Genomic DNA, 12,804 nt, shown 5'->3' on the forward strand with positions numbered 1-12,804 from the left:
CTACTTGGGAGTCGAGCAATCTGCTACTTGAGACAGCTGTTATGCATAGCATGTGCAAACAGGAAGAAGCCATATCTGAACAGGAAGTGAGGGCCAGGCTGGGGTGGGGATTGGAAGGGGCAATCCCGTGGTGGTGTAAAGGGGAAGGAGGGGCATATGGTGCCTGGATTGTGCACAGACATACAGAAAGCTGCCTGTGCTCTGCTCTCCCACTCCGCCTGCTCACTCTTGTGGGTGGCAGAGAAGCCCTGGCTCCACTGCATCTTCTGGCACAAGTGTAGGAGCAGGCTAGGTGGCCTGCTTGGAGGAAGAGTCTGGCTCTGGAGAGAGAAACTAGTAACCTGCAGGCCAGCCATGCTGCAGCCTCGATGCTCCAGGCTGGATTTCCAAGGCAGCCTCAGTCCCGTGTGGAAAAGGGGACAGCTATTGACACTGGATAGCTGAAGACTCCCCATAATTCCCTCTAAGGGCAATTCTCACTGGACTCTAGTCCCAAGTCTTGGGATAAAAACTAGGAAGAAAGAAAAGTGGTCCCATGAGAACTAACTTCCTTATCTTCCTCCCTCTCTTCCCTCCACCTCCCTTTTTCTCTCCCTTTCCCCTGCTACACTTAAAAATACCTGCCATGGGCCAGCTCCTATAATTGCCATGTGAGCCTAATGACAGCTTCTGATAGTTTAAGGAATTGTTGAAATCAATTCTTTCTTCTATTTTGAGCTGAATCTTGAACTAAAATTTTTATTTTCTGTCTTCACAGTTTTCCTAAAGTCAAATGCCAAAAATCGTGATGTGAGTGTGCTAGGGAGGAAATGGTTTCTCTTCTCCCCCAGGGCTTCCCCGCCTTTGAGTGGAAAGGTCTGCTCTCTCAGCCCAGAGGGTTCTACTGATTCTCCAACGTGGAGAGTAAGATGCAGAGGCAGCATTGATGCCTCTCCTCGGGTCACTAGGAACAAAGCTGGCTCCCTCAACCTACTGTGGAGGGAGAATGCTAGGGTCCCTGAGCAGGCGGGAAGGTGGCAGACACTGCCAGTACTCACTTGTTTCCATAGGGAACAGTAACCCCAGCCACAGGGCCAGTGTCGCAGCCCAGGAAGAGGAAGGAGACATAGCAAGCGGTGGACACCAGGTTGACGAGCATGGCCATCCGAATGGCCCCCAGGGCAGACAGGCTGAGCTTCTTCACCAAAAGACCGCCCAGGAAGATACCCAGACAAGCACACGGGATTGCAGTCATCCCTGGAAGACAGAGGGGCAGGGTTGTGAACAGGGAAGGAGGGGCCAGTCCACAGATGGGAGGGTGGAAGGCCTGAGGCTGAGTCCCGTGAATGCCCAGTGACCCCACTGCAGTGTCACTGCTTCCATGGGACCCTGAAGTCTTTAGGAAGGGCCTGATTTATTCCCCCAGGGAGCTCATGGAGAACTGGGAGAGACAGACATAAAGCAACTCTGTTTCATGAGTCTAAGTGCATGCACCTGTCCTGCTAAGTGGGGCACCCTCAGGAGAAACACAAGCTTAAGAGGGGACTACCAAGAGACGGAGTCAGACAGACTGGGAACACAGACATGCCTTCGGGACAGTAGATATCATGGAGCAGCGATGTGCTCTGTGTGCATTTTTGAGATGTGGGAAGGGGACTGGAGATCATTTAGGGATTTTCTCCCCGTCTTCTTAATAAGGCAAGAAGGGAGGGTTTCGCAGAAAATACGGAGGCTGTTTAACCTAAAGGTCACGGAATTCACCAGGCCATAGAGAGAGTCTGAACCAGCTCTGCTGGAAGTGGCATCGATCAATATGTTTTGTAGTTCTTGGTGACTAAATGGCATATATATTTTTTCCTTTCTCTCTCTTCTGCACAGGGCTATCTGCAAGGCAGCAGGACCATAAACCTGTTATTTCTGATTCGCAGAGAACCATGGCATTTTAGAAGGACCAAAGGGTTCCAAGCTCCTGGGTTGGTTTTGCTCTATTCTGATTCATTTTATCTAAAACTCAGCTTTCAATTGCCACGTGTCATTTATCTACCATGTAGATTACACATGGCCAATTTTCCAGTCTAGGCTGCCTTCTTGACAATCAACAGACCTTTAGGTCAATTGACTACATTAACTAGCTGGTATGTGCTAAGGGAATGCAAATTAATTTTAATATTGGGGTGAGAAAATATAATCAGGAGGGTATAGCTCTGCAAGAAAATAGCACAAGTCATACTTAAAATGACATATAATATCTCTTTATCATCTACTGCTCTTGGAATATCTGTGCTTGGTTTTCTTCCCTTGGTATAGAAGTGATCTCCTGAGTCAGCTCCTAGGTGCATCTTTATCCTTGTCCCGTGCCACACTGCCCACCCCAACCATGCCACTGTCCCTCCTTTCTCTCCCTGGGGCAGACCAAACAGTTCCAGTTCCCCAGGCTTTGCACGTGCAGTTCCCTCTCCTGGGACACGTGCCCAATGTGTTTACTTGGCTGGCCCCTAGCCTCTTCAGACAGGTTTCCCAGGCCACTCTGTAGAGATCCATGCACCCCCACCCTGAGATTCCATACTGTTTTTGTGGCTCTCCCAGCTTCCTGAAGCAGCCTCACTTATTTTTGGGTTTCTTGTTTCTTGCTCTCTCTCTCTCTGCTAGGATACAGCCTTCCTGTGGACAAAAACCCTTTTTGTCTTGTTCAGTCCAGCCTAGATTCTCTGTGTCTAGCATGGTACCCAGCACGGAGTGGGCATCCAAGTATTATTTTCAGAATGAATGAGCTAAGGAACAGGTTGGATCTGTGTGAATGGACATCAGTGACAACATGCCCACACCCAGAAAGCAGGCCTGTGTTTTGTTTCATTTCCTAGCAGAGACAGTGGGGGTGTCACCTGTCAAGGATGGTAACCATGGCAATCACAGGCTTTCACACCTTTTCTCCAAGCCCCCTCCCTCCCTGATGTGTGTGCTGTCCTTAACACTCGAGGAAGTGATCAGAACTTCCCTGAAATTCCATTCTCATTACGTTAACCTATGCAGATTGAGTCCTTTTTATCTTCACTCACAAATCAACACCACTAGCTCTTTAATCACCTGTGTTACTCTTCTCTGAGCTCCGCCCCATTTGCTGATGACTTCGCAGGGGGTGAAGGGGGACCAGTGCTGATGCTCTGGAATGACTGCCTGGGCCTCATCTCCCAAGTCTGCCTTCTCTAACTGCCCACTGCCAGTCCCTCTTGCAGCCAGCCTCCAGAGTCCACACTGACTGTACTGTCGCCAAGGGCATGGCACACACAGAGGGCACCCGTGCTGCTTGCCTGGACTGCCCAGTGCAGGAGAAGGTGCCTCCTGCCAAGCACACTAACAGACAGAAATCACTGGGAGACAAAAAGGTGCAATAAGGCAGAATTGTTTGTTTGACCTTCTGCCCTGAAGACTATTGATTTGTTTGTCGATAGAAGATGGAGGCATCTGTTCTGAAACAGAACATGGCCCAAAGTTGAAGCAACTGTGCAAATGTAATCAAAATGGAAGAAAAAGCAGCAGAGGAGTCAGCAGGTGAGAGATAAACTCTTCAGGCGCCGAAGGGCTAAACCTGAGAGATCCCAGGGATAACAAAGAAGTTACAACTTTAATTATAAAGAGGTATATTTTGCCCTGTCTCTGTCAGGCAGATATTAAAGGATGACTGCGTTTTGCCAATACCTCTTGGAGGTAAAATTTACCAAGTGGTGGGTGGTAGAGGGTTATTTGTGTAAAAGAAAAACATAAGACTTGTGGTACCCTAGGTGGTAATCTGGCCATGTTGTTGTGATAGGGTTTTACATTTTATTTTATTTTTTTATTTATTTAATTTTTCAAGACGAAGTCTCGCTCTTGTTCCCCAGGATGGAGTGCAATGGTGCGATCTCAGCTCACTGCAACTTCCACCTCCCGGGTTCAAGCGACTCTACTGCCTCAGCCTCCTGAGTAGCTGAGATTACAGGTGTGTGCCACCATGCCTGGCTAATTTTTGTATTTTTAGTAGAGACAGGTTTTCACCATGTTGGTCAGGCTGGTCTTGAACTCTTGACCTCAGGTAATCCACCCGCCTCAGCCTCCCAAAGTGCTGGGATTACAGGCGTGAGCCACCATGCCAACCCTACTTTTAAACTGAGGTATGTTATGTCCTGTGAAATACACAGAGCTTAAGGGAACAGCCAAAAGCTGATGAACTTTTGCATCTGTACACACCCCTGTAACTACAGCTTAGATTAACCTTAGAACATTTCTAGCAGCCCAGGAGGCTCCCTGGTGCGCCTCCCACTTAGCTTCCCCCAAGGGTAACCACTGTTCTGGCCCCTATCACCTCAATTAACTATTCCTCTTTTTAATTCATCTAAATATGTGCTCTTTTGAGTCTCATGTCTTTCAACTCTGTGAGATTCAACCACATTGAGGCATGTATCAAAGTTCTTTCTTTCTCATTCTGTGTAATAGTTTGCCATAGAATATTCTATAATTTATCCATTTTACTGTTTATGGACATTTGGGTTGTTTCAAATTTGGGTCTATTATGCATAAAACAGCTCTGGACATTATTACATATGCTACGTAAATGAGTGAACACAAACACTTATTTCTGTTGGATAGATGACCAGAAATGGAACTGATAGGTCACGGCAGAGACATATGGTTAGCTTTGTTAGGCACAGCCAAAGAGTTTTCCAAAGTGGTGGCACCAATTTGCATTCCCACTGGCCGAGTATGAGAGTTCCAGTGGCTCCACATCCTCCCCAATACTTGGTGCTATCAGTCTGGTGGATGTTTAGCAGCATCTCACTGTGGTTCCAATGTACATTTCTCTGATGACTCATGATGGTTACCACCTTTGTGTTTGTTTCTTGGCCATCTTGTGACATGACAGGAGATTTTAAAGGGGAAGATCAGAAAACATCACCTTCCCTTTCCTGTCAGCAGACAATCTGACTCCTATTTTACAGAGAAGATGAAGTCTGTGGAGCTGTAGCTGCCCCCATGCCTGGCCGTATCACCACACTCTCAGTAGTTTCCATCACATGTCCCTCCCTCTGCTCTTTCAGGAGAACAGGTGAACTCCTCTGTAAAGGGAGTTCCGTGCAAAGTCTTCTATGATGAAGAAGGATAAATCTTGAAAGGTTAGCAGGTTTTAATCAGTCACATAAAGTAAGAATATTCACTCTCTCTCCTGCAAATCCCCAGCTGTGGGCTCCTTTCCCTCCACTGAGAAAGCTGCTCAAGTCTTTCCTGTCCCAGCAACCACATAGTCATCACTCCCTCCCTCAACTCCAACACATGCCACAGGCCATGTCCTCTCTCCTTTCTCCCCTGGCTAAGTCCCGTGCTCACTGTCTACTCCTTCCCTCTCTGGGCTGCTCTCCACACCACAGAACAGGTGCCACCATTGCCACTTCAGGAACACAGCCCTGATACAGGCTGCAAGCCATCCTCATCATTAAAGCCAACTGGGACATTTGGGCCCTCACCTTGCTTGACTGCTCACATTGCAGATGGCTGCTCTCTTCTTGGAATCATCTCACCCTTGACTTCCATGATCCACATTCTCTGCATTTCTTTTGGATGCTGTTGCTTAAATTTCTCTGCAGACTCCTCTATTTCTTCAGGTTGGGGTTTCACCTATCTTTTTCTAACTCTACACATTTTTTCCTATGTAAATTCCACTCCAATGTCCTCAACTACCATCCATTTACTAAGGCAACTGAATCTCCACTACTACCTATAACACAGATTATCATCCCAGAGACCCCTCTTGAGCCCCCGGCTAAATACATCACTTAGATATGCTATGGGCACCTCACACTCAACAGCTTCAGGTCTGAACTAGAACCTTTGCACAGATCTGATTCTTCTTCGTTATTTCCAGTCTTTACAATTGGTACCACAAGCTCTCCAAGCCAGAAACCTGAGAGTCATTGTTGATTCTTCCCTCTTGTTTAACTGCTATGTTTCTGTTGCTGTTGTGTCCACTACTGATCAACATCTCAGCTGATTAACTCAACAAATGCAGCTTCCTGTCATTTGAAGTAAAGGATGATATACTGTCGCAAAACAAAAAGCAAACTAAGACATGCTGCAGGACCACATTCCTTACCCTGCCTAAGCAACACTGCTTCTCATGAGTGCAAATTGGTTTTCTTTAGTATGTCAACTCTGAACAATTGGCAGTAGAAACCTGTAGTCTACGATTTAAAGAACTGTAAAGCCATGCCTGACCTTGGGGAGAAGGAGTGTCATGATCCATTAGTTATGTCTGCTGTGGGCACAGGGAAGAGTAGGGGAGTGTATGGCTTCCAAGCTCTGCATGTGTTAACTATGGGTTTCATGCTGCCAAGAATATTCTTTCTTTATGTGGCTAAAACCTGCTAACCTTTCCAGATTTATCCTTCTTCATCATATCTTCCCTAAATTTCCCATTTCACACCCATCTATCAACTTACTGGCCTCTCAAATGTACATTTTATATTTTCACTCTTTATTATCATGTGCTTTTAGCAATTGCTCCAGGCAGGCAAATCTTGCTCTGAGAATACACTTTAAATTCCTTGTGCACAGAGGCCACATATATCTTGTTGCTGTAGGCCCAGAGCAGAGTGGGGTTCTTCAGCAGGGCTCAGTAAATTCTTAGTGCCGTAAACACAGGACACCCTCCCCCGACCCTCTCAGGGGGCCTGAAGACACACTCACCAAGCAGCTGGTTGGCAGAAGAAGTGGTGAGGTTAAACTGCTGCTCCAGGTACTTCCCTAAGAAGGCAGCGAAGCCAGCCACCACTGCAATCTCCATGCAGGCGGCCAGGATGATGCAGGTGAACACAGGGTTTGAGAGCAGGTGCTTGGTGACCTTTGGGATCACTGCAGGGAGAGAGAAGGCAGACATTCAGGGTCAAGGTCACACCCTGTGCTCCCATCTTATAGCCTCCTGCTCCTGAGGCCCCTTCTTGGCCTGCTCTTGTCCATTTCAGCAAACAGCATCCAGAGGCACCCAGTTGCTCAGGCCAAAATCTACACCCCATAAGTCATCCATGATTGTGAAATCTCTGGCTTCAAAGCATACACTGACATGATGCCAATTACTATCTACTAAAACAGGAGAGACTATACCAGGACTTTTCTTACAGCTCACTAGACACACTAAAACATTTTTAAAGCAATCTCAGAAGGTGTGTGTGTGTATAAAATAAATTACAAATATCAATATATTTAAGTATATGTCAATATACCTGTTGATGGATCTATATATATGTGTGTGTTAAGAAAATATACTTAACAGTTTCAAGAAAGATATGAAATTCTTGTGGTTTCCAAAATGTGTACATGCCTAATCAAACCCTTTCTTGCCATCTTCATGGCTACCTCTCTGGCAAAAGTTTTCATCAGCTCTCAGTTGAAGACCACCAGAGCCACCCAACTGGGGTCTTAGTTTTCACTCTTGATCCAATATAATCATTCCCTGGGTAGCAGTCAGTGAGATCAGCTCAAATCAGTTTCCTTCTCAAACCCTGGAATGGTCAAAATCCATATGCTGTGCCATGGCCTGAGGTCTGCCCCTCAGTGATCTGATCACACCCCCTAGCCCTTCCTCTTCCCACCCTCCAGTCCAGCCCCAGTGGCTCTTGCTATTTCTCGCCTGCACCCAGGTCCACCCCACCCAGGTCTTTGTCCTTGGGGGTTTTCCCTGTATAAGAATGCTCTTCCTGTAGATCTTTGCTGAATGTGTTCCCTTCTCCCTAGGGGGTCTATTCGCATCACCTGGTCTACCCTAGAAGAAGCCTCCCACTCAGTCCAGGTGCTCAGGGCTTCTATGAGAGCTGATGATGGGCAAAAGTGCTCTGAGGTTCATGCACCACTTTAATGACAGAGCCGGAAAGCAGGAATTGTTGAGGTCTTGTATTTCATTCTTTCTTTCTTTATTTTTCTTAAAGCATGTGGTTTCTTACGCCACTAAGACTTCCCCTTATATTGGTGCTTTTAAAATAGGAGATTCGTTTTTTAAAAATCCTTTGAAAACAAGCACATTATTTGGATATTCGCAGCAATCAGAATCGTTGGCACGTGGTCTTCAGCCAAGCCTCCTAAATTATGGTATGATGTATTCTGGCAGTGTGCAAGAGAGCTTTGGGGCACCAGGACAACCCTGTCATTTCAATATTTGTGCCATGATTTAATGTGTCCTTACAACAAAGCTGAAATACAGCTGATACATCTAATGTGTGCTTTCATGGCTGTTATGGCTTAAGACACTGCTAGGTTACAAAAAGTAAGTAGATTTAAAGTTATTTAAAGAGAAGTCTTAGGTGCATAATGGTTCAGGTGGAATGCAAATAAGGCAAAAATTATAGAGGTGGTATCCCAGAAACTAGTTAGGGGAAGTCTGTGCTGCTGCGATCATAAAGTGTGGAATATCTGACATGCAGTTTACTTGTTTCCACCTATGCAAATAGAACAGATAAAACACAGAGTCCCAGAGGAAGCAGGTACTACACCACGTCTAGGAAAAACTGATCAGTGCCGTGGTGGCATGCAAAATAAACAGGTGGGCAGGGAGTCTCTCACACTGCATTCCAAGGTGAAGAATTAGCCAGCTGTCCTAAAGAAGAGAGCTAATTATACAGGCTCAATCTCATCTCCTAGAAGATGAAATCTCTAAACGGCCGAACTAATTAGAATAAAATAATAATAGGGGATGCATAAGTTTTTAATGTTAACAGACAAGCTCAATAAGTCAAGAACTGGCAGATATACAAAACTTAGAATTTATCATTTCTAGGAATGGTATCAAATCTCAAGAATGAAAATCTACATAGAAGACAGGCATCTAAGCATTCTTTGACATAACACAAAGAACTTAGTTATACAAATGGACTGAGTCAGATGACCAAAAGCTTGGAACTGGCAAAGCCTGAGCAACCAAATTCTATGTCATAACTAGATGATAACCAGAGCTGGTGGCCTTGGCTGTTCTGTGGTGGTTCCTTGTAAAATTCTTGAAACCTTAGGAGGCAACTCTCTGATTAAATCAATGCACAAATAAAAATAACACTTTTAAAAGGGTATGAATAAGAATAAAGATAATAAGAAAACAACTTTAAGTCCATGGTATTAATACACTTATGCCCTCCTTGATTTTAAGTGTACTGGCCTTTATGTGTGTGTTTTGTCTATTTTTACAGGGTTTAAAACATTTACCATCATCTGAATTTTTAGAAATATCACTACAAATAAATGTTTAGAAGTGTTTACCTTTATAACACCTACATGTAAATGTTGGGAAATTTTCCTGTGTTAAATCCACATTATGTTTAAACTATGGTACAAATATTTAGAGGAATCCTGACTGTGAATTATTGAAATATGTGGATTGATCAACAAATATAGATGAATTCATTGGGCTTAAACAGAGGACAGTGAGGTAAGCATTTATCTTCATGTACAGAAGCCCCTTGGATGTTAAAACTCTATCCTCATAAATCACTACTAATGAGTGAAAGCTGATTTGCTATAGTGTGTGGCATGCTGTGATGGTGTAGTGTACCCATGGCAAGAGACCTGTTGGTCATGCCACAGAACAATAAGTTTCACAATGTAGTGAGAACAGTATGGATCACATCAGGTTATAACAGTGCCTCCTTGTAATGAATACATTTGAATGTCCTGGTGGTTTATATGTTTTGGCAAGTAATAACGCTATTTCTGCATCACAGTGCTCTTTTGGAATAAAGATATCTAAATTCTGGAAACATTGCCAATGTCAAATAGGCAGGTTGGGGACATTCCAGGAAAATGATCCTCTGCCATGCTTTCACTGTGGTCTTCATTTTTTTTCGTTAGGGTGCAGAATCTTCAGAGTCTAGGATTCCTGAAGAATAAAGCACCACAGTCACGCTTGATCATAAGTAAAACTGCTGCCGGGCTGATACCTCCAGCATTTGCTGATTAGCAACTTTGCTCTTTGGCTCAGAAATGACACTGATGATGATTTCAGTTTGATCACATTATCTATTTAGGTCCTGGTATCTCCCTGTCCTTGTTCAGAGTCACCATGATTTGTTTGGCGATGAGGAAGGCACTGTTCAACGAAGGCAACTCCGGCTAATGGAATACTTTTATACTTCAGCAAGCAATTTAATTATTCTGGAGATAATTCCACTTCAGTGGGAAGGATTCCTTGTCAAGATAGGAGTCCGCCTGCTTTTGTCTTAATATGTAATAACTAATTTCTCCTTGAATTAGACGTGAAAAATCATTAGGTTTGAGAATGATATGACTGAATCATTTGACTTGAGGAAGCCTCAGTGGGCCTTACTTGCATGAAGAACATTCTTTTTTTTTCCTCTCTACCAAGGCAATTTGCCTCCAGAAATGACAGTTTCCTCTTGGGTTCGCTATTTCCTTCCAGGTTCTTCCTCCCATCCCCAGTTTTGTTGCAATCACTTGTAGTACCCTCAAAAGATGATTGCTTTTCAAAGGCTCAGCCTACCTTCCAAAACCCCAGTTTGAGAAGGGCTATTAATTAGCTTGGTCCTAGGGCCAACCCTGTGTTTCAAGCTTTTTCATTCAAATAGATTGTTAAGCCTATAAAATTCTGACTTTTTAAGGAGGCAGCAGCTAATGGGGTGACCCAGGCAAACAGAAACTGGTGAACCAAGGCCACACCAGGCCATTAAACATCTACAGACTCTCTTAGCCATGTACCCCCCACCTACCGATTTAGCCTCCGAACTTGGGAGCTGGAGGTGGGAGGTAGGCTGGCTTGAATTATGCAGCCTCACCAGCTGGAGAAACCTTTTTAACGCTCATTAGGAGCCTGGTACTGTCACCAGCAAGATGAACAAAATTGGAAAGAGCGGCAGGAGAGCGGTCTCTAGGGAAAACAGGTTTCCTACTACTAGTCTTCAAAAGAGATTCCTGTAGGATTAAGGGTTCTTGGAAACTTATAGGTCCTTCAGGATGGAGAAAGGCAGATTTTAGAGGAGTCATGAAAACTAACGTTGACAGAGCATTTCCTTTGTGCAAAAATGCAGTTCTAAATGCTCACATATCTGCTCACATCAAACCTGTGATCTTGGGACTATTAAATCCCCCATTTACAGATGAAAAAACTGAGGCAGAGAGGGGTCCCATGGTTAGAGCAGCACAGCAGAAACTCAAACTCTGGTACCTGCTGCCACGGTATGTGCTTGTAACCAGTATGCTATTCTGGTCTGGCTTCTGAGCTGCTCCTGGTTTGAAGATTAAGCATGCAGGCTACTCCTGGTAGTCAAAGGTGCAGCTTAATTCTAAGAAATACTGATAGTAATAGCAATAATAATAATAAAAAATTTCTACTTAGGTTGGGGAAAATGACCAGATCTGGCATTCGGGGATGTATCTGGGACTTAGTCCTTTTTTTTTTTTTTTTTTTTTTTTGTGGGAAGAGAACTAGGAAAGAGAGGGAGGGAGAAATATTAATAAAAGGAAGAAAGACTTATAGAGCTGAAAGAGGAGGCTTGTACTGTAGAAAAGGTTTTGCTGAATGAGGTTGTATAAAATAATGGCTAAGAACCTGGTCTAAGGAGTCAGGTAATGGGGATTTGAATTCTGGCTTCAAGGCTTTAGTAGATGTGGAAGTGACTGGAGCACAGAACTCCATCCCACAGACTGCTATAAAGATGAAATGAGACCCAAGTGTGTAAAGCATGTGGCCCAGTGTCTCTGGCACACAGGTGTGAGCTCAGTATGAATCATAATTAATATAAAAGAAGTGATTCATGGTTAAATCAGGGAGGAAACCCTGAGGCTCCTTGTCATGTGTAGTGTTCCTCGGAGCCATGGGGATACATGGTTTGCTGCAGATGTATCTGTGTGTGCCGCTTGGTGAGCTAGCAGAGAAGGGAAAGAGCATGGGGTGGGGCAGCCACAGCCATGGAGAAGGTGGGCTGGGCTTAGTTCCCGGGCCATCTCTTTGGTCAAGAAGAGCTCCCACCTCCGAGGGCCAGGCAGCAGGCCAGGTGAGGAAACAATGTGCTTGTCCATGGCCTTGGTTTTCATGTCCAATTCCCTGGAATTGAAGTTGCCCCAGGCAGTGGTTACTGTGGGGCTCAGTGTACCTGCTGGACTCCCAGTATATTTCTGCTTTTAATCTCTCTACTGAAGTTGGCCTTGACTTTCTTTTCCTTTGATAACATTGCTGTCAACACACCACTGTCAGGGCTCCCAAGAAGGGGAGATGAAGCTAATGCATGCAACTGCTCAGTAATTACAATGGTAGCCAATGCTTTTTCGGTTACCAGTGTTTGATGGGGCACTGTGCTAAGGGCTTTTCATTTAATTCTCACAACCATTACAATAGCAGGTCGTCTTAACATCATCATTCCCGACATGAGAAAACCAAGGCTTCATTGAGAGGCTGTAAATTCCACCTTGCCCAAGAATCCAGAGCTGGGAGGTGAGGTAGAGTGGATTTGAACTAAGGTCAGCCTGAGCTCCAAAGTCCACATTCTTAACATTCAGGTATTTTGTGGGGACCTGAATCTATAAAAGTTGTTTTTCTGAATGTTGAGGTGCCATGAGGAGCTTCCCAACACATGAGACCCACAGGAAAGAGAGAACAGAGGCAAGGAGACCTTAGATGAGATAAATGACAGTCTTCAAATCATAACTTGAAAGGGAAAGAGGAAGAAATAATAAAGATGTAGAAAAATACTGTGATGGAAGTACAGGTGTGAATCCAAGGTGTGGTGACTCCTAGGAAAAATAGTGTCATGGAATAGCATCAAAGTTTAGCAACCACCGAGTTGGTTGCTTATGTGCCCCGTGCAG

The 12,804-nt window shown here is 44.7% G+C and overlaps 1 protein-coding gene across 3 annotated transcripts in view; it reads right to left on the reverse strand.

Moving 5' to 3' along the window:
• Window positions 1-12,804, reverse strand: part of SLCO3A1 (solute carrier organic anion transporter family member 3A1) — a 316,038-nt gene that overhangs the window by 41,541 nt on the left and 261,693 nt on the right. For all 3 annotated transcript variants that reach the window (XM_007990478.3, XM_007990477.3, XM_007990479.3), the window contains exons 5-6: window positions 6,694-6,858; window positions 1,038-1,236 (exon numbers count right to left, since the gene is read on the reverse strand). In XM_007990478.3, the coding sequence (XP_007988669.1) occupies window positions 1,038-1,236; window positions 6,694-6,858 (364 nt within the window). The remainder of the gene's footprint in view (window positions 1-1,037; window positions 1,237-6,693; window positions 6,859-12,804) is intronic.

This window comes from Chlorocebus sabaeus, chromosome 29, assembly GCF_047675955.1.
Source record: "Chlorocebus sabaeus isolate Y175 chromosome 29, mChlSab1.0.hap1, whole genome shotgun sequence".
NCBI classification, from domain to species: Eukaryota; Metazoa; Chordata; class Mammalia; order Primates; family Cercopithecidae; genus Chlorocebus; species Chlorocebus sabaeus.